This window comes from Lipophrys pholis (genome assembly GCF_963383615.2).
Source record: "Lipophrys pholis genome assembly, chromosome: 20".
Taxonomy (NCBI): domain Eukaryota; kingdom Metazoa; phylum Chordata; class Actinopteri; order Blenniiformes; family Blenniidae; genus Lipophrys; species Lipophrys pholis.
In genome coordinates, this window is record NC_137648.1 from 4,651,178 (window position 1) to 4,678,780 (window position 27,603).

At 41.6% G+C, this 27,603-nt stretch overlaps 1 protein-coding gene across 1 annotated transcript; it reads right to left on the minus strand.

Annotated features, from left to right (window-relative positions):
- Positions 1 to 1,152: 1,152 nt before the first annotated feature.
- On the minus strand, positions 1,153 to 27,420 carry LOC308125521 (vasoactive intestinal polypeptide receptor 2-like). The gene is made up of 13 exons (XM_080489354.1): positions 27,011 to 27,420; positions 23,964 to 24,069; positions 22,555 to 22,662; positions 21,317 to 21,414; positions 11,902 to 11,999; positions 11,436 to 11,574; positions 8,810 to 8,960; positions 7,721 to 7,781; positions 7,170 to 7,239; positions 4,495 to 4,586; positions 3,415 to 3,553; positions 2,037 to 2,078; positions 1,153 to 1,957 (listed from the first exon to the last, which is right to left on the minus strand). The coding sequence occupies exons 1-13, from the start codon at positions 27,068 to 27,070 to the stop codon at positions 1,787 to 1,789; spliced, it is 1,335 nt and encodes a 444-aa protein (XP_080345480.1). The 5' UTR covers positions 27,071 to 27,420; the 3' UTR covers positions 1,153 to 1,786.
- Positions 27,421 to 27,603: the final 183 nt, after the last annotated feature.

A 27,603-nucleotide genomic window follows, 5' to 3' on the forward strand; every position in this document is an offset into this window, starting at 1 on the left:
CTGACGGAGAAGGCAACAGGAGGAGACTCCAGGTCTCTCCCTGTTGCAAGACCAAAAACTGTTCTGACTCCGAAGGCTCTCAATCACATCATATTGTTGGCCCAAGCTGCCGAACAGGACAAGGGCAAAAATAAGGAAAAAAGAAACCTAATGTATGTTTGATATTCATTGTTTATACTTTGTACTCTAGATTCTCCGATAATAATAATAATAATAATAATAATAATAATAATAATAATAATAATAATAATAATAACAAATTACATAAAGTGCAAGTAACAAATATGCAGATGTTCTGGAAAATCCATTCCACTGTTGTTGTTTTTTTAAAACAAAGATATGGACACTAAAGTATAGAGCGATAAAGTCCCAGTTGAACGTCCAGTGTTACGGATTAACTGGCTTCCCCGTTAACTAGTGACCGACTTCCTGTAGCGCCCCCTGCTGCTGAGAAAAGCAGATGACTAAAAACTCGTCAGGAATCCGTAGCTGTCCTGGAGAACGACGTTTAACCGCATTTATAGTGAAGTTTTAAAATGTCGTACCGTTAGTGAGTCTGTGTCTCTGTTTGATGAGCACGTGTCAGAACGTGACTGTCACTCAGCCGCAGCTGCACGCCCTCAGGTAACGTCGGGGTCCTGTTACGTCACAGAAAGAGGCGGACAGGTGATTACCGCTGCACTGGAGCTGGAATCAGCCTGTGACCAGTCAGTCAGCTGCAGTTTGCAAGGCAAGCTTTATTAAAGTACAATAAAACGAGGTCAGACGGAGAGGGCATCAAAGAAAACAGAGAGTTTAAAAAAGAAACCAAAAGAAAGTCGGTTTATACAGTTCAATATACCTGCTAATTCACTCAAGACTTATTGGCTCATGATAGTTTTGTCTTTTATAAAATAGTGAATAGAATACATTCAGAATACATAAAACCTGAAGGATCGTTTATTGATGTTAAAGACATTTAGAAATTCAATTTGGGTGTAAATATTTATTAGGTTTTTATTTATGGTTGTTTGGGTGGAGAGAGAGAGAGAGAGAGAGACAGAGATCTAAATATATATAGTCAAATAGATCCAGAGAGATGGGAAGACAGGTAGATCTCAATAAATAGATCAAGATGCATATACCATAGATAGCTAGATAGAAACATTACCTCGTAGCTAAATATCTTTTATTTCCATGAAATTGATTTACAGAGCCAGTAAAAACTAAAAGAATCATCTGTAGATCTTGAGTCTAATCTCAATCTTCCTATCCTGCCACCACTTTTAACCGTAACTCCTGGACTGGTAATGAGATCTAAGAAATCCAAAGACTTCCAGGAAGCAGAGAAATATAAGTTTGTGTTCAGATATTAGTAATTTTGTCTGCCCTCCCCCCCCCCCCCCCCCCCCCCATCCCACCCCCACCCCCAACGTATAAGACAGGATTCATGAGCATCTCACACTTTCGTAACATGAGCTTCTCAGTACCAAGAAAAAAAATACACAGTAATACAGAGGAACTGTCCGATATTGAAGGGTGGAGTTATCTTGTAAAAAAAGCAAACAGATTTTTTTTGACATTTCTACAGACATAAAATCACAATCAAAGTAAATCCAGGTCACAAAAGGGTTCAAACTGCCGAGATGTCGGAACACATTCAGCAGTGGGGTCGACAAAAATCTCCAGAAGTCCTTCAGGCTGCAGCATGAAACCCCCCCCCAAAAAAACCCCAAGACGATCAATGTCTTTAAAGTCCCTCACGTCTCTCCCAAGTCTTTAATGTGTGCAGAGCATCCCAGTGCGGTCAGAGCACGGTGGTCTCGGTCTGCAGGATGGACTGGGCTCTGGAGTTCCTGGGCAACTGAGAGTTCTCCGCGCCGTTGCGGCTCATCGACATGGCGTGGGGCCTGTAGTCCCGTCCCACGTAGCGCTTCAGTGATAAACGCCTCCACATCCTCCTCAGCTCACCCTGAACCTTTTGGTTCCACACAACACAAAGCAGAGGTCAGCCGCGACGAAGACGACCCAAAGCAACTCTGGATGAGAAGGCTCACCTCGCTGTTGAGGAAACAGTAGAGGATCGCCACGATAAAACCCTGAAACACACAGAAACACAATATAAGTTTATTTGTCTCCATCGGGAGACGTCTGCTTGGGAAGAAGAGGTCAAACAATACAACTATACCTGTTGGACAGCAGGCGATCCCAGGATCTTGCCTGCTGTTTTCACCAGGCTGAAGGTTTTAAGTTAAAATTTGACTCTTATGGTATTGAAGCATTGCAACGCTGCATTTTAAAATACAGTATATTTCTCTAAATGGAGGGAAAATGCTGCAGATTTTAAATTAATATAAATTTTTTTTACAAAAAGATGTGTAAATAAACATTCTCATCTGTCTATGCATGTTCTCACTTGTCCAGGGAGGAGGTATCTCAACGTAAATGAATCAAGTCAACTGGACTTGGTTATAACCTAAGCAAAAGTTTACATTACTATTTAAAGCAAACTTTACAAACTGTTTTACCTATGTTTCAAAAAGATAAACACGTTTTGCAAAAACTTTTTTTTTGAACACATAACTTCTAATATACTGTGCACGACCACTAGAGGTCAGCAGTAATCTGACGTCTGGCTCCAGTGGGTGTAATTGTGCTCCATTAATCAATATACACACTACTCACAGAGGTGAGGCACGTTTGGCTTTCAGTTGAGATTTCTGGAAAACGCGGAAAGTTCAGTGATTTTGTATCGTGAAAGTGAAGCTATGAGCTATGAGCCTCTACATGGAGACTCATGGCGGTCCCAGAAGGTTTTCTCAGGGATTCAGGTCTTGTGAACAGCATTATGAGGAGGACGCGTTAAATACCATTTCCACTTGAACCAGGGGAGTTCTTGGTCGACACACGGATCAAACAGCTGCTGTGAATTTTGCTGTTAAAGTCAAGTTGCGCAAAAAAAGCAGTGAAACACTGAACAGTTGGACATTCGCTTTCAAAGTTTTAGAGAAGGTCACATTAAGTTCAAGTTAAAAAAAGTATGCGTGGTGTATTAATAACAGAAATGAGGAAGGTGAGTCACCATGAAGTCAGCAAACTTGACTGTGAAATTTACATTTGGCAAAACAAATACAGCAAGAGAATAACACGTTTGTTGTCGCAAACCAAATCTGCAGTCCTGCACATGAACAGTGACACACGTTGTTTTTTCTGATCTACCGTTTCCACGGTAACAGTGAATCCGTCACCTACTAAAAAGTCTATTTTCGATAAGTGATTAAACCTGTTTCAAGTATTTTTAAAGTGAACATGAGTCTAAAAATGGAACAAGCAAGCACAGCATTTTTTTTTTTTTTTTAATACATTCTTCATAAAATTGGATGAAAGCAGCGAGTGAAGAAAGTGTGGGCACGACTCCGTGGTTGAAAGCCATACCTGGAAGGACCCGAGGCCGAGGTCAAAGAAGATCTTGATTTTCTTCACGTTTTTATCAGCCGACTCCATCAGGTAGAAAAACACCACATAGTTCACCCCGAACAGCGGGATCAGCAGGAGGGTGGACTTCGCCAGACGCCTGGACCACACGCAACTTAATTACACACAGTCAAAGACATACGGCGCGTAAAAAAATGTTCGGCGTTAACAATAACAAAACGTCTATTGTGTTCGCTATTCGGTGTGCGAGATGCTGCCCGCCCGTGAGCTTCAGTAGCTACGCCACGACACGTAGACAACCAATGGAATGACACAACAGCCGCATTCAAAAAAAGACCTTAAGATAATCAACAAAAATGACTTTAATGTATAATTGAACTTCTTGCTTAGTGAACATCAGACTTTAAAATTTCATCGATAATGTCCGAAAATTAAACTGACTCAATGCTGCCACCAACTGCACAAAAGTGGCATTGCATTATTAACAGACTGTACCTTTAAATGTAGGCTCACCATTACCTGAATAACCACGACAAACCAGTGCCGGTTATAACGGCTTTATGAAATTATATTTATTCCTCATTTGTATTTTTTTTTTTCAAACGTGACGCGGCGTGTGTGTTGTTAAAGTGTAACCAGAGATTTTTATTGGTTGCAGAATAAAGACACGCCCCCCAAGTGCTGAGAGAAAGTGAAGAATTGGCAAAACATATTTATTTCCTACAGCTACATTTGAATTGATCTATTTCACTCCAGCGTTAGGAAAAATAAATCAAACGAACGTGTGAAAACAATGCTCTATATCCTTTCTCACGTTGCATGACATAATCTGCACCATCTTTTCTAACAGCAAATAAAAAACGTTTACAATCTAACTAAGCACACTGAGAGGCAGCGATTACATCTTACAGCTCGTGTGAGCCGGTGAAGTTAAAACACGTCCGGCTCATGGCGCTTTAATGTAGCCGGGACATAAGATATGCCTGCAGCAACGTATTGGAAAGCCATGTTAAATGTACAGAAATCTAATTATGATGCAGCCAGCAGGGTAAAACACGATCCCTCATTTCCTCAGTGTACCTGTACTGTGATTGGTCGTTCCCTCCGACATCAGTGCAGCGCAGCTTCTGGATCAGGATACGAATGATGCTCATGAAGAGAATGAAGTTGGTCTTATCGGAAAAAAAACAACAATAAAGTGAAAAGGCCACGTTAATGACATCAGAAATACTCATTCAAATCTGTCATGTGTATTTATGTCACATCTGTGGAGAGACTTGAATGAGCTGCGTACTGGACTGGCTCTACTCCCCCTTCAACATTGAATGGAGTTCCTCAGTGGTTTGTACCGGGACCTCTTTCATTGTCAACATATCGCCTCATCGTCATTCTATAAAATTATATTTCTAGTTGGAAAAAAAAAATCATTCAGAAGATTTGATTGACCCGCTAAAAATGTATTGCAGAAATGAAGGCAAATGCATTTTTAGGGTCTGAGCTCTGAAAGGGCGAGAACCCTATCGGAATGCAAGGAATTATTCTTATTCTACTTTCTTTTACTACGAGAACTGCTGCATTTCTCACAGACTATAAGTACGCAAACTCTCCTGAAAATTTGAACTCAGACGTCAAAGGGGCGTGGCCACGGCGCTCCACTGAAAATCTGATGGTTTACCATGAAGCAGGAAGTGTAACTCTCCTCTACTTGAAACTGAAACGTCACGTTTGATCACAGTCCGGCCTTGAACATCCATATGCCAAATGTCAATTCACAGTCATAGTCACAGATTTTTAGATGGGCTGAGGTTGTAAATTAAGCATCAATTCCTTCCAAATCTTATAATTTCACACAATATGCATGTTTAATTTAGAAAGACTTTTTTTTTTTTTTTTTAAATCAGTCTTCTAAATCCTGCATAGCAACATGCAAACAAAGAGTAAATATGCTGCTGCAACTGACCAAACACAGATCGAAGTAAAGTTCAAGATGACGGAAGAGTCTGATTAATAACCTGCTGACCAACATGTTTCGAAATGCACTTTGTCTGAAGCTTATCTTGTCTGGGAAATTTCCCAATTAGACTCTTTATCAGATGGTAGAAATAATGGAGATCCGAGGGTGAGGAAGTGCTGATAACCGAGCAGCAATAACACAACATGAAAAAGTTCTGTTCTAAATAAAACAACTGCAGCCAGGTGTCTGTACTTCTTTACTGCATCTGAGTACAATTCTTTTAGGTATGCATACTTTCGGTACTTTTACTTTTTCTTGCCTTCATTAAAAGACAAATATCTGTACTTTCTCCTCTTCCACATTCTTCAATCTTTCTCCTTCCTTGTTTTAACTCAAGTCAGAGTGAAAGGATCCAAGGATGCAGGACTCCGAGTCTCAAAGATAAATTTAATGTTTTGAACAGATTTCTGTTAAAACAATATGATATAAGTTGAATGATGATTGAACTACTGTATAACACAAAAAGTATTAACAAGTGTTACTAAGTGTTTGCTTGTGTATGTAAATATACTGTATGTGTATGTGAACCATGTGAAAAAAACCCAAACCAAGTTAATGTTTAACTTTACCTACATCTTTTTTGAATTTCTGTCCGTAAGTACATTTCAGAGCCTGTACTTTTGTTTTTTCTTATTCTTAAGTAAAGAAGCTGAAGTACCTTTTATATAAGTATACAAATGCTACTAGGCACCGTTTATATGACATTTCAAGTGAATAAGCGTTTTCATTTCAGAAAAGTTTCTGCAAAGTTTTCAAAACGACGTCCGTTTACATGAAAATGGCAGAACTGCTGAAAGCCGTGTAGTTCTCCTGTAGGGCCACTAGTGGGTGCTGTTTGTTGTTTTTATACTGAAACCACATACACATGCACAGAGAGCAATACTCTATAAACATTACGAATGGCGAGTACACGGACATTCGTATGGACAGACGACCAAGTTGAATTGTTATCAAGGCGACTGTCAAAATAAAACTACCGGGAGACCATGGACTGGGAGTCATGGCACTCTAGGGACAAACACTGTTCATATTCACGTTTGTGTGGAAGAACTATTTACTGTGGCCGTGGGGCGCAAGCGCAGCAGCAGCGTTTCAGGAAAGTTGCTTTTTCCAATATTTCAGCGGAGAAGGAGTCAGAATGTTGTGGTGTGAACGGGGCATTTATACTGAAAACGACATTTTCACTGATGCATTCTCGTGTTTTCATCCTTTCGTTTCAAGCCTAAGTTAGACAAACTGCTCCAGCGAGTATTATGAGATAAATTTCATATTCCGGTGAACTTTTCTTTTCTTTTCTTCATACGTTTTGCGTGCTGCCGCTGTTTTTCTCCTCGTCTTATTCAAAACTTGGATAAACCAAAGTGTCCTCTCAGTTCGTTCAATTTAATTGCATCGTGTTTACAGTTTTATGTCCATAAACTCTTCAAAAGTCAGTGAGTCGAAGCAGCCTGGCTTCACTGTTTGTTTCAAGCTGCAGCACGCGCACATAAAAACGCCCGTCATCCAAACCCTTTATTAGAAGTCTGACGCTGAGAAGCTTTTAGGAACATAAAACATTTGCTAAACTACAGTTTCTGTGAATTTTTATGTGATCTCATTTCCTAAAGTGATGTCATAAGAAACAGCTTGTTATTTTCTTGAGTCAACCTCCTCCCGAAATAGTTTCGGCACTTCGCTGAGAGGAGACCTGCCTCCCACTGGTTTTAATCTTCTGCCGTGAAAGATTCAAATTAAAACTCACTATGATGGAGGCCATGATGGGCCAGTTGATCAGCCGGTCGGGGACGGGGTTGTCGTTCACCTCCCAACACCTGGACAAGAGAAAATAATGACTGTGTGAACATATGAATGACTGTAAACACCTGGAATACAAATACTCTTAATGCACAGGATTAATTAAAAAAAAAAGAAAAGTTTTTAAACTGGTCTTGTACTGGAGGAAGAATATTGCAGCACTAACAATGTGTTATTTTTATTTCTCTTTTATCTAACCAGGTGAGTCATTATGAACAGATTCTTTTTGACAATGATGATCTAAAAGGAGATGGAGGAAGGGAATAATTCTATTAAGATTATCAACAGATTATAGGTACAGCTATGGAATAATAGTAAAATCAGACAAAATAGAAGAAATCCAGTCGCAGGAAGTTGTTCGGAAGCAGTAACATGCGTCAGTGAGAATTGTAGACATGTTGAATTCTGACATGGAGATTAAATTGTTCAGTTTACACACATAATTTAATCTCAATCTAAAATGTGCGCTTTCTGTTTCCTGGCACAGCAGAGACTTACCCTGTGTTCTCCAGGTGAATCCGACATATGATCCACGCCACCATGAACACAAACGGGATTCCTGAAAGTCAATGGGGGGGGGGGGGGGGGGGGGGAGTCTGTGTTTAGACTCTCCGTCAACCAGACGCTGGACATCTTCACGAGGTGCCACACAGGAAACGTGACCCCCGCATGTACATTAACCAGCTGCGGCTGCAGGGTGATGCATGGAGGGAGGAAGCGTTGGTGAAGGGCTGATGGATGGTAGAAAGGGGGGGGGGGGGTTGCATGGCAGCGGGACGAGACAGAAGGAAACATAGCGGCCGGGACGCTGTTTACTGGATGACCTTTCTCTGAAGACAGCAGTCCACTTCACCAACGTGACGCACGGCCTGCCGGTGCGTCTGAGTTTTGTGAGGAACTGAAGTGCCACCGAGCAGCGGGGGTAATTTGAAGCTGTAACTACTCACTTTAAAGTATATTTACTTCTTGTACTGTTTATTCATGGAAGAAGACAACCTCTTATTCATCATTTCTCTGAACTGTGAAGGCCGAATGTTTCCATTAGTTTAACTCTAATTGATTTCATATTGACAAATGGCTTTACGAGCATAAAGTAGTTTGCCAATAATAATAATAATATCTGCTTAGTTATAATCCTTTGCTAAGCACTTTTTGTGATGATAGGTGAGTTTCCACCGGACGTGACTCCTCTGACACATGTGCATGCACTTACAGTGACAGGAATGTTAGGTAAACAGCAACTCATTTCATTCAGTTGAAATTTCAGCCTCTTTGTACTTTGTTTTCTGGAGTAACAGTTTCTCTTGCCCCCAATTTACACCATCATGAATTAATCACATCATTTTTGTTAGTTGATCACCATAAATCACACTTTTCTTTCATAAAAACAGTGCACAGGAACAGCTCAGGCTTGCAATATGTATAAAGTGCAATAAATAATAAATGTGATATACTGAGCAGTAACATATATATTCTGTCTTTATACACTTTATCCAACTCGGGACGCACGCACACACACACACAACCTGAGATGGAACCATGAACCAGTACAGCACCACGCCACCTGAAGCACGTCCCTCCACTCACCCCAGCCGATGAGCATGTAGACGGGCAGGCGGACGGAGTAGGTGGGGATGACGAGCAGCAGCATGTGCAGGTAAAGACCTTCAACCAGCAGCCAGAAGAAGTTGGCCATGATGAAGTAGTGGAAGAAGACCAGGCTGGTCTTACAGCCCACCTGCAATGAAAAACACCAAACAGCCTGATAACACGTCTCACTTTCACCATCTGATGATAAATGATGGTTTGAAGACATTTGTACATTATTGCATCCTCTTTTCAAACCACTGAAGGTCTCCAACATAGTTCATAACTTCCTCCACAACCAATTCGACTTATCTTTTGAGGGCTCATCGTTCCAACCACTCCGTGCAATTAAACATAGAAGCATTAATGCTTCCAGCAGATCTTTCTCATGTCAACGGTCTAATACACACAAAATCATGGGTGTTATTCTCTCTAAATCGGACGCAAAACACCTGCAGATTAAAAGCTCAATCATTTAAGTGAGCATGTAATTTAGCACGTATGCAGGATCTCAGTAAATCAGACCCAGAGCTACTTGTCACACATCATCCCAACATGTGTAGAAGTAGGATCTTATGTAGAATTTATTTATATCACTCATTATTTAGGGTCCTATGCATTGACAGTGAAAAACCGTATTGAAACCGAAGGGATTTTTTATTTTTTTTTACTATCACAGTGGATTTATTCTGAGCCTATAGATCTAAAATAAAATAAAAATAAAACAAATACAATCAGTATGTTTCTGCCTGATTTCAAAAAGATAATTCAACCCTCAGATATCTGGCAACTCTTCGGTATGAGTGTGTGTTTTTTAATGTTACTCAAAAGTTCAAGTTAAAAATGTACACAAGCTGATTGGACGGTCGTACTGCTTAATGGGGGAATTTTCTAGATGTCATGAACAGATCCAAGAGGGATTGTTGTGAAGTCTAATAAACAGACGATGCAGATATTGACAGAACATAATGACAGTAACATAAGCACTGAGTTTTCGTCCACTATAACTGTTCGATGAAGGCACAGATACCAAAAATCAGACTGGGTGAGACGCCTGCTGCTCGTGTGAATTCTTGCTGGACTGACGGGACCGTGCACCAGCTTTAAGTACTTCACAATGTTTAAATTCTTACTGAGGAGACGGAGGGTTTCTGCCAATTTATTTCTGCCGATGACAACAAGCCTAAAACATCCAGCTGGACTAACCACAAAAGGAGGAACGGGTCCTGCTGCAGGCTGTGGAGGTTCCTCACAGAGGTGATTTTTCACAAAAGAGGTCAGGGAGGGGAACAAGTGTGATGTTATGATGGATAATCGTATGGATTGTACAAACGGATAATATCCGGGGTGTCATTTGCTGAGGGGGATGGTCTAACTCTATATATACCAATCTGTTTAATTACATCAAATGCAAAGGGGTATAAAATGTACCTGCTTCATAAAGATGAACATCACCAGCAGACCCGATGAAACACGTCAAATCCCCACAAGTTGGTGCTGCTGGTTGTTTCCCAACCAATTTGAATTGCTATTCTGGGTGACTCAACTTTAAAACTACCAAGTCCCAGTAGAATATGGACTGGGAGTGATGACGCTCTGGAGGCAAACGTTTTTGTTATTGTCCTTCAACTCGCACATGCGCAGAAGAACTTCTGGGCCCGGGTGGTTTACATGCACAGCAGGATCGTTTTCACTGAGTCCACAGAGACGGGGCCGAGGTGTTTTCAAAAAGTTGCGTTTTCAGTATCTCCGATCAGCGTTGTTGTGTAAACCGACACCCAAAATGCAACGGAAGTTGCTGGACGAAAAATATATATAGATATATTTTTTTTAATTTGTTTGGCAGTTTATAATAAGCAACTTATATATCTAAATATGGCGGTACATACCATCTGGGCCCACTAGATGTCCCTGTATGATGACAGAATGCTGCTGCAGTGCAATGAAAGGCACTGAAGGGCAACTAATATAGAAATGGTAAATGGTAAATGGATTTCACTTATATAGCGCCTTACAGCTGCATGAGCAGCCCCAAAGTGCTTTACATGGTTCATCACATTCACACACACATTCACACACCAATGGAGGCTGCAGCCATGCAGAACCTTCTCCAATGGGAGTAGATTGGGGTTCAGTGTCGTATCTGAAGACAGATAAAAAGCCACACTGCAGAATTTTAAGTTAAAAATATCAAATGTGCGTCAGAAAACAGAAACAGAGGCTCAGAAAAAGTTCAGAGTGAGAGAAACCTGTGATGGACTGGAGAAAAGCAGAGCAACCGCTAATGTGATGTAGAAAAGAGAGAATCGTGGACTGAACGCACAACGGCCTGAGTAGAGGAACGATTTCGCAGAAGCTGCTGGATTAGATCAGTCCAGAAGGAAGCAGTTACATGAAAAGTTTGACTTTCCTACATTATTCTCCTCTGAGTGAAGCCTCTTTACAGTCCAGGAAACCCGGGAGCTTCGCCGGCCTTCACATCACAATAAAATTATATTTGCTGCACATAAACTGTCATATTCACTCTATTTTTTTTTTATGATCATCGGTCTTTCACTTTCCCCTGCCTCCCCTGACGGATCCATCATCACTGTAAAGTAAACATAAGCGGGTGTGTTTGGGTCACCAGTGACGGTTGCGTGCTGCAGTCGGCGGCCTTGTCGTCGGGGAAGAGCAGGGCGTCTTTGATCAGCACGGCGGCGGCCCGCAGCATGAAGGAGGCAAACAAGTTGAGATGGATGTAGTTCCTCGTGCAGTGGAGCTTCCTGCGCACGCAGACACACCAACATGTGGAGAAGTGTGTTTACAGGAGGTGTCAGGGTGTGAATCCGCTGAGGGACGATGTATCTAAACACAACGGCGGCAGTCCGGCCAGCGGCTGGAGCCGGTCCAGCCCGGGGCCTCACACATTTTTATACAACAAAGCGTTATCATCCCAAGTACCCGAGTGTTTTAACAACATATAAATAGACCTGAAGACAGAGTTCATGTATCCAATTAATTTGAGGGGTTTGTCGACTCTGAAGGTTAAAAAAAAACAAAAAAGCTTTAGCCTAAAAGTACCAGAGCCCCTCGTGTGTTTGTGTGTTTACCTGAACAAACAGATGATGACAGTGCTGGTGAGCAGAGTGACCAGTGACAGGCTGTGACCCAGAGTGGACAGGACCTGCACCACCTTGTAGAAAACCAGCTGGAGACAAAACAGAGAATCATTTATTGTTGATCGAATCGGGAACAATGAGAACATCCATCAAATCCGATGATCGAATGACGTGAAGCACAGCTGCTGCTGCTGCTGCCCTCCTTGAATTATATTCCATCACCGCACGCTACAAAAACCTCTCATAGGTCTAAAGCCCCTTTTAATGGAAATCTTTATGCTTGATTCAATTCCCACTGATTGTTTGTTGATGCCGTACCAATGCACACATACAATATATTTCAATATCCTATGCACGAGTGTCACTTCATAATGCTTTATTGTCTCGTCACGTCATTATTTATTGTTCACACCTTCAGCGGGGAAACTAAGCAGCAGCCTGAAGATGGTGAGGATCCGAGCCTCATGAGGGCCAACGAGGAGCCGATCAGAAGCAGCAGATTGTTTCATCACTTGAGTGGTATTGCAACCGCACTCTCGAATGAGTTGATGTGTGATGTACAAAATCATCATACAAGGGATAAGCTTTTAATTTCAATTGTTGTGATACATGAGATATTGCAGACGGACATGCTGTTAAATGCAAAATAACTTTCCACACTGAACACCAATCAGCCACAGTTCATTTTTGCGGATGTCCTCCTCTCTGCTCCACCGACACATGAACAGTAATAGACCTCTGAAGGTCTGCTGTGCTACCCGCACCAAGACGGAAGCTGTGAAGTAGAGCTCATGGGCAAAGTCAACACCTCAAGCTGGTTGTTGTGTTCCTCAAACTATCCCCGAACCACTTCACTACTCTCACAAACTCACCGAACCAATCTTTTATCATCCCCTCTCTGGTGACCGGCGTTCTTGCAAGACAGAAGAAGTCAAAGATTTCCTGCTGCCAGCCAGGAGGACGAAGAAGAACAAGGACAACGTGAAGTTCAAGGTGCTCTGCAGAAGTTACGAAGCTGCACCAGTCCCTGCCGCCAGGTCTGGCCGTGAAGGAGCTCGAGTAAGTTTGTAGTTTGTGATGTGGAGAAAATTGTAAGAAAAATGGTAAAAAAAAAAAAAAATGAAACAAAAAAAAAACTGGTTCAGTATATGTCCAAAAGTAGTATAAGTCCATAATGAGACTGGATTGTTTGAAAACCCAAGTTACATCTTTTTTCTTTGGCAAACAACACAAAGAATAAATAAATAATCACAGAAACATTGATCCCGAAGCCAATTCCCGCTAACAGTGGGCGAAGACACATCATAAAGCTAAATGGAAGCGCCGTCTATAAGTGATCATAAAAACACACCAAAAAAACAACCCAATAAAAGATAATAAAAACAATAAAACATGAAAATCCAGAGCAAAGTCTCATGCTGGGTCAAACGCCAGGGAGTAAACATGACTTTTGAGAGCAGTTTTAAGAAAACATTGAAGCAGCGAGTGTAACGTGTAGAGTAGAGTCACTGTTGGTTTGTCAGCAGCAGCAGAAAGGGTTTGATGCCCTCTGACCTTCCTCTCAGACCTCAGTAATGTGATTACCAATGTAAAGCACGTCTGGGACTGCAAAAGCAGTTTTAAAAGCACTTTAAGATAATTTGATTTACCATTTTGTATACAGTGCCCGGGGGCACGGATCGACTGAGCGGGGTTCACAGAAGGCAATGAGACCAACATGACTTTTGTTTTCTTTTCATTATAATTTAAAAAGTTTAAATCCATCCAGGCTTTAAAGTCATTCTTCTTCAGTGGTACATATAAGTGATAGTCGTTAGCAGCAGAGGAAGGTAATAAAAAGGAAATAAAGGATGGGCCCTAGGATAGAGCCCTGTGGAACTCCATATACCAAAGAAGCAGAGGTGAATTCAGAGGAGGAGCGAACATACAAGGCAACTTAAGAGAATAATCGGTACTGAAAATTGTGCCTGTTGAATTCAGCTAAGCTCATCTCCGCCGATCCCTAATAAAAAACAATCAAATCAATACCTAATCAATACCTGAAATCTGCGTTTGAGTCAGATCTGTCTTCAAAATTGTTAACAAAATAACATTGTCAAGCTGATTCTGTGGTTTAGTTTGAAAACCAGACAGAAAAACCTCCAGGATATCATGTTCATCCAGAAAAAGACTGAACCGAACAGATCATGAACAACTTCCTCCAGAATCATATTTGTCACTAAATATGTCCAAATCTATTCAATAACTAGTCTCAAATAAGCAATACCAACTCTAAAATCTGACCAAAAACAATCTAAAACCCGTCTTAAACACGAGCAAACTAGTTTAAAATGCAGAAATCTGTCTTTCACTTGTTCAGAATTGATGTGAAATGATCCCCAGACGAAGTTGGTTAAAAGTCCCAAACTCGTCTAAGTTATAAAACGTCCATAATGAGCAAAAAAACCCTTTAACTTGTAAGAACCCGAGCCCAGAAACCCGTTTTATAACCACGGGTCTAGAATATGCTGAAACCTCACATCCCAAAGTGAGCGTCCATATTGCCCTGTCCACTCATCACTGCTCGTAACGAGGCCGAGACACAGAGAGCAGCTCGTCTGCAGCAGCTTGTTCCCACAGCGGTGATGATTCTGTGGTGAGATGATGAAGAACAGGCGCTGTGGAGCCGCCTGGTTCTCCTCTGCGGAGCTGAGAGATTCTTTCACTAGAAGATCGCGGGGTCAGGGTGAGAATGTGTCTGGTCCATCTCAAAACAGTGTGTGTGTGTGTGTGTGTGTGTGTGTGTGTGTGTGTGTGTGTGTGTGTGTGTGTGTGTGTGTGTGTGTGTGTGTGTGTGTGTGTGAAAACATCTGGGTTTTGTTTGATTTGTGTGTGTGTGTGTGTACATCTGGGTTTTATCTAATTGTGTAGGTGTCTCTGTGTGGGTGTATGAGTTTGTGTGTGTTTGTTGTGTGTCTTCGGACATTATTGTCTCCGTGTGTCTTTGTCAGTTTCTGTGTATGTTAATTTGTTTGTGTCTTTATGTGCATGTGTGAGTGTCTCTGCGGGGCGTGTGCGTTTGTAGCAAATTTGTGTGTGTGTGTGTCTGTGTATGTATGTATGTGTTTATGTGTGTGCGCCTGCCGTCCATCGCTCACGGGTCATCTGTAAACAACATTCCCCACCTCTGACGCGACAGCTGGCAATTAACGTACACACTCACACAGCTCGCGTGTACGTTAACACATGTACATTTCAAACAAAACACGTGAACACACATCACACTCACCGTCGGGCTCAAACTGAACATTAAACACACACACACACACACACATGCACACACACTCACACACGCACACACACACACACACACACACACACACACACACAAACACACACACGCAGCTGCTACTCTCGATTAAGAGACGCATGTATTTCACTTAAAGATTTCCATTTTTGGAGGCTTTTATCACATCTGCCCAGCAACGTTCCTTTAATCATTCTACTGAAAGTCCAACAGCCGAAGGTCAGTTGACACACGATTTTATAATTTCAGACGGTATTTTTGCTGGATTGAAACCAGCAGCGTTCACAAGGTTTCACTGAATCTGCATTTTAAAGAGGCCTTTTACTTTTTTCACCTCAACAATCAAACACAAAGAGGTTGTAGTGGAAAAGTTACTTAAAGCAGAAAGCAACCGAGTAACGAGCGTTTCTGATTTGCTCTTTATGAGTTAGTGGGAGGAAGATGCTCTACAACGAAAGCGCCCCTCTGTAGTGGCTCCATGAAGCTTTCACAAAATTCTTTGTCAATAAACTGTTTTTTTAATGTGCATCCCAAAAACGCTGTAATCTCGAGGCTAAAAACAGCTGGGATGAGTAAAAACTAGTGCTGTCAATCGATATATATATTTTTTTTCTTTAGTTATTATATTTTTATTTATCTTGTTTTGGTTCTTTTGAAAAACTGATTTAAAGTTTTTTCAAACAATATTATCATACCTGTTGCGTGTGTCTGTTTGAGCAGAGGTGTTATTGTTGGAATAGTGAAATAAAAGTGTATTTAACAACCTTGTGAGGTATTGACAGTTTATCTAACTGCACAGTGGACATGTATCGAAGAAATGCAAGTGAAAACTATGTATTCATAAAAATGCATTTATTGATTGTACTTAAAATGATTGTAGGGTTGATTCACTTTTAGTAGTTCTGTGTTTCCCACTGTGCCGCTAATAAACAAATATTTATTGGTCAAATGAAGAATTATTAGTAGCGACTATTCGCAGAACGATGTGAATGGAACTGGAATGAAAGACGACCAAGGACAATGAAATAGAAGATCGTTGAGAAAATTCTAAAACGTTGCTGCAAAAAGTTGCCTTGAAATTCTAAGTTAAGATAAGTTAAGATAAGATAAGATATCCCTTTATTTATCTCGCATGTGTAGAAATTTGCAGTGGTACAACAGGATAGTAAAGAGAAAGAAGCACACATAGCAGGAACTAAAAAAAAGCAGATAAAAATACAATATAATCGAAAAATATGCACACGGTGCCTATAAGTGTGGACATGTTCAGAATATGGGGGTGGATGTATTTTACATAGTAAATACGTTCTTATAGATTATTATAGTTTTCTCAACTGTTCTCTTTTAACAGTGTTGTCGTTGTCCGGAACAGAAAAACAAAAGAAACTCCTCAATGAGCATATTGCATGGAGGATTGCATTGGGTTTATTTATGCACTTAGGTATAGTTACAAAGTACAAATACTTAGTTACTTTCCACTCCATAACAGTGAGTCAAGAGCACGAAAGCTTCTTTAATAGATTTACCGATTTCGGTGTCTGAACACAGTGAAATGAATCAACACGTTTGGAGAAACGTCGTCCGTCCACACGCGCTCGCAGGCCAGATTCATAATGTCTGAAGGAAATTGTGACGACAGATTTACAGGCTGTTGTTAATGAAGTCGAACCAAACGAGAGATGCACAATCCAAACGTTCATCTGTCATGAGTCTAGTGATGAATATCCGTTCTTAAATGTTTTTATGAAGAAATGTTGTGGACTTGCCAGCGAAACACTGGCGGAGTGCAGCTGTCACCCCACCGACTAATCATCTACTGGAATAAAAATGTGTTTCAGGTTCCTTCAAGAAGCGCCAACATCCAGATTATAGAGCGACACTACAATAATAGTTATAGTAACTATAGATATATATATATATAGTAAACTATCATTGACACACGGGGGAGGCTGGACTTATTACTATTTTGTAACTATAATCAAATGGCAGTTTTCAGCAGCTTGTCCTACACTGGCCCCGCCCCTTCCTGCCACTTCCTGCCCCCCAGCGGCCCCGAGTGCAGGTTCTCACGGACACACAGCTGGACGGTGACCCCCTGCAGGGCCCTCAGGTGTGGGATTCCCACAGCGCCACGCTCAGCGGAGCTTCTCGCTCGTTTCCTGCTGAAGAGACGCAGTTTTTTTTTGTTTTTGTTTTTTTTTGTCCATCTGGAAAAGATTGTGCAGAGAACTGAGGTCAACTGTTGGCCCCTCAGCCCACATCGACCCTCCGACTCGACAACCTGCACTGGGTTGATGGGTGAAGCACTCAGATCCATCCATCCATCCATCCATCCATCCATCCATCCATCCATCCATCCATCCATCCCCATATAGGCGTGTGCAGTTTTTACACAGGATTCCTTCCTGCAGCAGGGATTCAAACGCGGTTCTTTACACTCCGGGTCAAGACAGATAAATAACTCCAATAAAAAAGTGAAGCTCTTTCGAAAACTGTCCCCAGTGACTGATATTAGCGTGTTCATGTATTTTGTTGTCGTATTTAATATACAAACAGACCAGCAGTCCTCAGCGGCGGGGTCAGGCCCCTCCCAGCCGTCACCACAGATGCAGAGCAGATGAACTAAACTTCACAAATCCTTGTTAATATGGTTTTTTTTGTTTTTTTTCCCACCATATAATCCATGAATTTCATTGCATACTGGATCATTTTGACCTTAGAACACGGAGGCCAAGGACAACATTTCCATGCTTTTCTTCAATAAAATAGTTACGACAACTCATAGTTAGTGGAAAAAGTTAAACAGTAAAATGTGCACTAAATTCACTGAATTACTTTCAGTACACAGCCTTCAGCATTAACATTTCTGAGCAACACAACTGAACTACAGTAGGTTATTTCTTTATTTTAACAACGTTTCTTAGCAATAACTCGTATATCATCACAGAGTCTGATTACATCCCTTTTAATGGTGCAATAGGAACATGCATTTGTGGGACGTGGAGCAGAGAATGTGGGTTTCGACCATCTCGTCTCTGCCAATGTTTAAGAGCTTCTTGTGCATAATCCACATTAAAAATCCCCAACATGTATCATGTGGCTACTTCATAAAATCGATCAATTGTGGTTTTTTTGTCTCCAAATATGTGAGTTTAAGTAGATTATGTCTGCAAATGCTTCCATGCTTCACAATGTCTCCTACTTGGACCCCCATACTAACCCTGGAGACGAAGACCGACTTTGTTCCTCCTTAAAATATCTTTTTTGCACACGAGAAGACTCCAACAACAATCTTAAGTTACGCTTGCATTGCCGTCGGGTATATCAGTCGTATCAGTCGCTCAGTGTGACACACGATGTCGATCAGGCACGTTCATCGGAGTTATCGCTGCTCTCACGACCCAAAACTGAAACACAAACTTGTTATCTAATCTGATGCGAATGTAGAGGATCGTCGTGAAAAGCGAGATTACAACGTCCACACGTCCGGTTCCTCTGGCTACAGAGGACGTTTCTGCGAAAACTGTGATCAAATGATGCAGGTGTCAAACGACCGCGTACAAAGCAAAAGATAAACAGTTCAGAGACGAGGAATAAAAAAAAAAAAGTGTTTAATGCTTTGAGATTAGTTCCTCCAAATAACAGTGCTTTGCCTTATTCAGTTAAGCGTTTATGTAGTTATTAATTAGTCATTAATCATATTTTCTAAATTAATTGCAAGTTATGGAATTTTTCTTTTCTGAATCATTCTTCTCTCAGGATGAATTTGCAGAGCTTGAATGCAGCGTATAAACTTAATAAATCACATTTCAGTCAGTGTCAGTTCATGTTGACGATGACGAACGATTGGTAGGAACCATTGTGTGTGTGTGTGTGTTGTTGTTGTCGGGGGAAGACAATGAGTGGAAAAACCACATAGTTAGAAGGAAATGAGGTTACAGGTCCAGCAGGAGTCTCTCAGCCACACAAGATGACGGTAATATATTTCTATATTTCTTCTTCAGCCTTCCATTCATCCACAGGGAGAACATGGCGACTCCAAACACACCAGAAACAACACTGATGTGAGCGCGAGTATAAAACAGAACGAACCTAAACCTCGTCAACGCCACATCTGTCACCATGGAAACCAATAGATCACAAGGTTATTTGATGCACCACTCCACACTGATCAGTGCCTCTTGTGAAGAATCGGAGGATGAGTGTGTGCGGCACGGTTCAACAGTTTAATGTTTCCGGATATTCCCCCGACCCTGGGTGATTCTCGCTTGTTCAGAGCTCAGTGCAAAACAGAGGATCCAGGAATGCAGCGGCCATCAGAGGCAATAACGGAGAAGACTCCGGGAGGCAACGCGGCGGTTCAAACACGAGCAGGCGGCGGCGGCGGCGGCGAGAGTCGACCACCTGCAACATCCACCGGGTCAAATCCTCAAAAATCCCACAGCTGGACGAGGAGATCCGGGGAGTTTTTTGCCTTCATCTGCTGGAGCACATCTGGGAGAGTCACAAGACCGCCGGCTGAACTCGTCCAGCTTAAGCCCGCGTCTCGCCACCGCAGACGGTCGACTTGAAGGTGGAAATATACCCTTACTGATGGCTTTTCACTTTCACTCCCCATATTTGAAGGCAAATGTCGGTACTTTCTCCTCTTTTTAACCATTAAAGCAGTCAGGAGAAGAACCGACTATATATTTTTCTGATGACTTTCACTCTCTGTATCTATACTTTCTCTTCTGTCCATCCTGATATATTGACTTTTAAAGTGGCTCCATGAACTCTTTAAATTCAACCAGTTTCTTTCTTTATCCTATTTTTTGCTTTATGAACAGAACTGATTTAAAAAATAAGTAAATAAATAAATAAAATTCACATAAAACTCTGTACTGAACTTCTATTTAGCCTGATTCATTTAACCTCACGTCTATATCTTATCTCTACCACAACCAGAGTTGCTTGCTTCAGTCTCACACCGACCCGAAATTACAAAAGAGGGAGTTTTCGTCGCACACAAAACACCCTGTGGTTTCTTTTTTGCATCTGATCAGCCGACTGTCTGGTTTGTTTGCAGCTCGCAGTGAGAAATGTGCTGAACGTGAAGCTCGTCATCCTGCACTGCATGCAGGAAGGAAACTGTCGCGGTGAAGAGATCTGCGATAGCTGTAGATTTATATTGTGGAATGACCTTAAACTATGAACATTAGAAGACTTTAGCTCATCTCGAGTGAATCAAACAAAATAAAAGTACCTTTTTAAGGGAAATTTTTCTTAATTAAAACACTTTTTTAAGAAATTTGTATAGATTTTTACAGATTTGTAATTGTTACACCCCCGAAAAAGGGACTAAATAATCACATATAAGATGTGAATGATGTTTAGACATTAATTTATTACGCTGGAACAATAACACAAAAAAAAAATTAGCTTGTAACTTAGATATCATATAAGAAAACACGCAACTCAAACGGTGAAATTACGAAAAACCACAGGAAATCAGCGGAACGTTGTTATCTCTTAAAAGACATTACATTTTTTGACTTAAGTATTAATCAAAGCTTTAGTTGTGATCCGGTGCTTTTTAAGTGTGTCTCTGTTACAGACGTCTGTTTCAATGTATAATATCGGTGTTATCTTTAAAGACGTCTTCGTTAAAATGACTTCTTTCACGTTACATTAGAAAACCGTAACTGTCCTTTAGACAACTTCAGAGCATCAGTATGTTGCATTGTTTTAGAGATTTATTTAAAAAAGGCTGAGATTTATCTTGTTTAATTTACAAAAACGTTGAAAGTCTGTAGAGCTGAAACAGTGAACGTCACACAGAAGGTAATAAGAAGTCGGGGTCGCGACCATGACGTTGGTAAACAAGCGAGATAAACCACCACTGGTTATTTTGCGTCGATATGAACTGGTGCATTCTGGGAGTTTATCACTCAGGAGAGGAAGCTTGAAGGTTTAATCTGTGATGATGTGAATCAGAAAAATGCTTAATCAACCATCAGATATGAGAAAAGTTTTAGTCCCTTTAACGTCCTAATTAGAATCAAACATCATGCACACACACACACACGCACACACAGAGTGAAAAACCTTCACCTGTGTGAGTCGCCACTCTGAGCTCACCTCTGAGGGCTCGTCTGTGTTGTCTGACCAGCAGACGGCGGTGACGTCGGGGTAAACACTGGACCAGCCGTTCTCCGTACAGTTCCTGTTGAGGTTACCTGAAACCCACAGCGAGACAAACACTTCAAACCAGGTCACCAGTAAAACTCCTGTCCCATTTAGATGTGAGTTTTATTAGCAATTTTAGCACATATATATATATATTTTTTAATTTATTGCACATTTATCCCAGGAAATGAACAGGTGTGGATGATCCACTGCTGTTTGTTCTCTTTAACCTGTAATGTTTCGTCATTGCATAGTGGCATAGATAATATAGAGCAGAAATAAAAAAGTGTTATTAGATCTTCTAAATCTCCTCTGGAACTTTCTAGATAATCAAATATGACGTGCAGTCACTATATTTTGTTATTGTTTACTTTCTGCTGGTTTTAATGGGCGTTGATCTGTGATTGGCTGCACGATCCTGTTCGTGCTTCTTTTGTTCTTTAGTCATTTCTGTTCAGTTGTGAAGCTTTTATGTGTTTTAAAATGTTGATTTTACATTCATGATATGTGTTTTTTTTTTATTTTTGGTGAGTGTGTGGCTGTTTGAGCCGTTTTGTATCGTGTTGGTTTTATCTTGTTTGGGCTTGAAACTGTCAGACCTGGCAACCTCTGATCAGTCTCAGAGCAGAGCTGTTTTAGAATAGAATAGAACACTCACACGTCACAGCAGCTCAAAGGTCAAGAAACATAAAACCAGAGTGGAAAATACAAAAAGTTTTCAAAATAAAAGCAGGGTTGTCGAGACTCGTTACATTTTATACACTAACACTGTTTATGTGTGATGAGTTCTTTACAGTAGGATAGAAAAGTGGTGCGCAGTCACTTCTATGAAGTCATGAGACAAAGGAGCAGAGACGAGTTCGGACATGAAAGCAGGAGTGAAAGTGAGACTGATGGCAGGAGGAAGCAGAGGAGACGTGAGAGAAGTGTGAGCGACGAGCAGCGATCAGCAGGATGGATGAAGCACCGACACCGAGACGAGAGTTCGGGGAGTCAGCCGGGAGGAAGGACGCCGGCCGTCAAACGTGGACACCAAACACAGAGGAGACGCTTCGATGTGATGAGATTCCAACCTCGAGATAGAAAACGCGTCACAATAAAATGCGTCCCCAACTGTGTTCATGTGTCACGATGAGGAAGGAGGCGATGGGAGGTGAAGGTGCAGGAGGAAGAGGAGCTGTACGTCTCACCGTGCTTTCCAAACAGCAGCAGGAAGGAGGCGGGGCAGGGGAGGGTCAGCACCTCGCCAGCCACCGCGCTGCGCCAGCACGAGACATTGTCCCACTCCCCGGGACATCCTGAGGACGGACACACACACACACACACACACACACACACACACACACACACACACACACACACACACACACACACACACACACACACACACACACACACACACACACAAAGCCTGAGTTCAACCGAACACGACTTCCTGTTTCTCACTGGTCTTGTGATAATTTAGGACATGAACCATAAATAAGAAACAACAACAGCTGAAGTTCCATCAGTCAGAGAGGAAGATGCTCTATCAGCTGGACGTCAGCGCTTCTTGAAAGAAACACATTTGTTGAATGACGACAACAAGAAGGAGTAAAAAGGAGTTTGGAGGAATAGTAACTGTTAATGCTCATGGTGAGCAGTGTGAGACAGCAGCTCTGCCGCACGACAGCCTGGAATAACAGGTAATCTCATTACTACCACAAGTAGTATAGTTACTCTAGATCAAGTTATTCGCTTAGTGATGATGAGGTATAGTATAGTATAGTATGGTATGGTATGGTATGGTACAGTACGGTACAGTTAGAGTACAGTATGGTATAGTATGGAATGGTACAGTGACAATACAGTACAGCACAGTACAGTATAGTAGAATATAGTATGGTACAGTACAGTATAGTACAGTACAGTACAGTACAGCATAGTATATAGTAGCACGGTACATTAGTGTGGTACGGTAGAGTACAGTACTGTACAGTACAGTACGGTATGGTACAGTTACAATACAGTACAGTAGAATATAGTATGGTACCGTACAGTACTGTACAGTACAGTTACAATACAGTACCATAGAATATAGTATGGTACAGTTACAGTACAGTACAGTAGAATATAGTATGGTACCATACAGTACTGTACAGTACAGTTACAATACAGTACCGTAGAATATAGTATGGTACAGTTACAGTACGGTACAGTATGGTACGGTACAGTTACAATACAGTACAGTAGTCTATAGTATGGTACAGTTACAGTACAGTATAGTTACAGTACAGTACAGTATAGTTGCACCCTTTACAGTTTTTGACTCTTCATTATGGTTGAAAACTGTTCCTCGGTCCTCTATGAAATAGAAGCATGAAATATTCTCATGAGGATTTTTTTTATTAAGATATATTTGTGATTCAATCATGAATAATGAATTACAGAAATTTGAAGAACTCGATTATCATTAATGAAACTACCAGAGCACTGACTTCAAGTACGATGTCCTCTAAAGTGATGGAAAAACTGTGTGTGTGTGTGTGTGTGTGTGTGTGTGTGTGTGTGTGTGTGTGTGTGTGTGTGTGTGTGTGTGTGTGTGTGTGTGTGTGTGTACCTGCGGCGGGGGCCTCCTGGGTGTGCAGCAGCAGCTCCCTCTGACAGTCCCTGTGAGCTCTCTGCATCTCCCAGTGCAGCTGGCAGTGAGGAAACCCTCCGTTAACCTGTCGGAGCCGCACGTATCAGCGTCACTATCTCCACCGCCGACAGGTGAACAATCCCTCCTGCTGCAGTCAAAAGTTCACCTGTACGCGCACTGTTTGACAAACGTGCCTCGGCCCTGCTGGACTAAAGTTCACGCCTCTGCTGTCGACTCTTTCGTGAAGCGCTCCCTTGAGTTGTGCTCAGTTTGAGGCTGCACATGTATCCTTGTGCTGTGTGAACGTTTCTAGTGGTTAATGGCTATAACATCTGAATACCAGAACAATGACTTTTCTAAGCTTTAATATTGAGTTTGGAGGAAGTCTGCAGGGAAATACATGTGTGTGTGTGTGTGTGTGTGTGTGTGTGTGTGTGTGTGTGTGTGTGTGTGTGTGTGTGTGTGTGTGTGTGTGTGTGTGTGTGTGTGTGTGTGTGTGTGTGTGTGTGTGTGTGTGTGTGTGTGTGTGTGTGTGTGTGTGTGCCTCAGTGTTGCAGACCTGTCAGCATGTTTCTACCTCGCGCCGAACCGTCCGCTTACCTTCCTCCAGCTGAGAACCTCACGACTGTTTCCTGCCCCCCCCCCCGAAAAAAAACAATCTGACCGACGAATCAAAGCAAACGGCCAATCAGAGGACAGGAATACAGAAAGCACTTGTCACATGCAAAGTGAAAGGTCGACCTGCAGCTGAGGATGAAACCATGAGAGTGATGATAAACCATGATATCATGATATGATGATCATTTTTGAGAGAAACTATGGTGCATTACTGCGAAATATGTGTTTGTATGTATTTTTATAAGCATTTTATATATCGATTTCTATTTTTGTCAAGAAGAAAAAAATAAAAAATTCAAATCCACTCATTTAAAAACAAATATTCAGTAACTTGCCTGCTTTAAATCATTCATTGTCTGTTCATTTAACATCTGAATATAAATTATTTTTCATATTACATTTTCTTGATGAACATCGTCGCCGTTTTATTTCTATTTATCATTTTTATTTTTCAATTTTATTCTTTTCTCATTTATTGTTCAATAAAGGTAAGTTCAGGTACATTAAGTTATTTCTAATATTTTCTAGTGTATTCCTAGGAATGTGTCTTGATCTGTTAAAGTGAACCCTACTTGTTGGTATTTAGATTTTCTATGTGTTGAATTAAAGAAATAAACTATTCATTCATTCATTCAATTAAATTTGATATAATTTGAGACTGAACTGCAGAGTCGGCATATTTCTGCTTCTTTTGCACCAGTTTGTCTCCACTGCTGCAGACTCTGCGGAAAACTGAACACACGAGGAAAACTTCCAGATGTACCCGAGTTTTGTTTATTTTTTTCTATATATATATAAAAAAACATCAATATTAATACCTGTTGAAAGATTTGCTCTCGTGGTTTTATCTCCACTGCCTTCAAACGAAGAAAGAAATGAGTTTGTTGGGATGTTTCTGCAGCAGGTCTCAGCACAGATCAACAGGAAGAGCAGAAATATATATTAATATATAATAAATACTGCACACGCAGGTTTTTTCTTTCCGTGGTTGCGAAAGACAAACGTTGTGAAATTCATCTTTCACATTACAAACTATGATCCTGACGCCTGCTCAGGATTTAAACTCCGGTGTTTGTCAGTCCCACGGAATAAAAATACTTTTGAATACATGATAGTATTCTAGGGAATGAACTATATACTGTCCAGACCACCATCGTAGCATCAGATTTTTTATTTTCGCTCGCGACTAAAGCAGAGACGAGCGACTGATGGCCCCGCCCCCTGATTTCAGGAAAGATTGCAGTTTTGGTGTTGGATGTGATATTATAGTATATAATATTAATAGTACTTATTAAAAGCAGAGAGATTTTCTGGGTGACGTCCAGAACCGACCGCTTCCAAGAGTTCCAGTGACCGGCGCCTCGGTCGGAGCGATTTAAGTGCTCCACCCCTGACGGTGTCTTAACAGTTTCACCAAACTCCTCGAGTAGTTTAGTAGTAGTAGTAGTAGTAGTAGTAGTAGTAGTAGTACTTTCCCTTTATAAAAACTGTTGGCGTGTTGGTGGGTCATCTCAGCTGATCACTTTATAAATCTGGTTTATTCTAGAGCATCTTCCTCCCGCTGATACCACTTTACTGTGGGTTTAAATAACTTCAGTGAGTGATTATTCACTAACTTTTAGTGAATATAATCTCTCCTTAATGTTTTTTTTTCCACCTCACGCGTGTAAAACTGCTTCTTTCACCACGTTGCACCCCAGACGGGACTTTGGGTCTCCAACCAGTCCCTGTTTCCCCCGCTTCAGAGGGTTTGTCGACCGATGACGCCACATGTCCTGCATCCAGACTGAGGATTTTTCAGTCAAATATCCACAGGAGTGTGTGCAGATGCGCTCCCATCACACACACACGCACACGCACGCGCACACACACTGTAAGACTAAGGAGGCGATGTGAAGCTGAAGATTCTATATATAGACCCAAGGAAAGAGTAAATTTAGAGGTGAACTTTAAAAATGTACCAGCGTCCCGGAACCCGGATCAATAATTCACGTTTCAGTTAAACAATGAGAAGCTTCAGCGGCGTTTGGTCGCGCAGTGGTAATCTGGTCCCAGTCTGAGATGATTTACAGCGACGGGGAGTCCAAATGGTGTCGAATAAACAACAACCGGTGGAAGGTTTACGCACGCAACAAAACGATGCGTAAATCCATTTTAAAAACATGCGCAGGAGCCCCGGAGGGGAAATAACGATACATCAACGTGGACGTGGTGATCGAGCGGGAACCTTGGGATTATTGTGATTTCTAATCCCGTGAAAAGTACGTAAAGCAGAGGAGGAGCATGTAAAGTGGACGCAAAGACACCAATCATAAAATCAAACGTTGCGAAAGAATTACAGTATGTGAACACCTTTATTATTAATAATAATAATAATAATAATAATAATAATAATAACAAAAACTGACCGTGAGGATGAGCGTGAAGCGGAGGAAGAGCAGCGCGAGCCGGTGCGTCAAGCGGGACATGGTCGCATGTCCCCCGCTGGAGGGGTTTTGACGCCACCCGGCAGGGGCTCACCTGTGCGTCATCCAGGTAACACGTGCGGCCAAAACCACGCAGGACCGCACGCGCTGAAGTCCGTGATTCCAGCGCGTAAAAAATGAAAAAACAAAACTCAAGTGTCGTTTCACGAAGTTTGTTACTAAGAAAAGTGATTTTATATTGTTGAAAAGGAGGAGGAGGAGGAGGAGGAGGAGGAGGAGGGGAAATCCTCCAGGCGCTGCGGCAACATGAAGAAGTTAAAAGTTTAGGAGGAACAGAAGGAGGTGCGCCGAGGAGTTGGTCCACTCCGTTCACCCGTTCACCGTCTGAGCGCGTCCGCGTGACCTCCTCCCGGGATATGCGCGCTCCCGTAGGCATGCGCTCTCAACAAGCGCTCAGATTAACCAAACAACAGCGACCTCATGTGGACATTAAGCTCCGTTGCAGAGTGGTGAAACATTAACACGTGGTTTCCAGTTTGTCATGATCTTGTTGATGACAACCTGATAAAAACACA

Excerpts from the sequence above, each read along its gene's own strand:
- LOC308125521 (XM_080489354.1), bottom strand. The coding sequence starts at position 27,070 with ATGTCCCGCTTGACGCACCGGCTCGCGCTGCTCTTCCTCCGCTTCACG. Across the intron at positions 22,663-23,963 it reads CCAGGAGGCCCCCGCCGCAG|GATGTCCCGGGGAGTGGGAC; the intron begins GTACACACACAC and ends GTCCGTCCTCAG. Across the intron at positions 12,000-21,316 it reads ACACAGACGAGCCCTCAGAG|CTGGTTTTCTACAAGGTGGT; the intron begins GTGAGCTCAGAG and ends TTTTGTCTCCAG.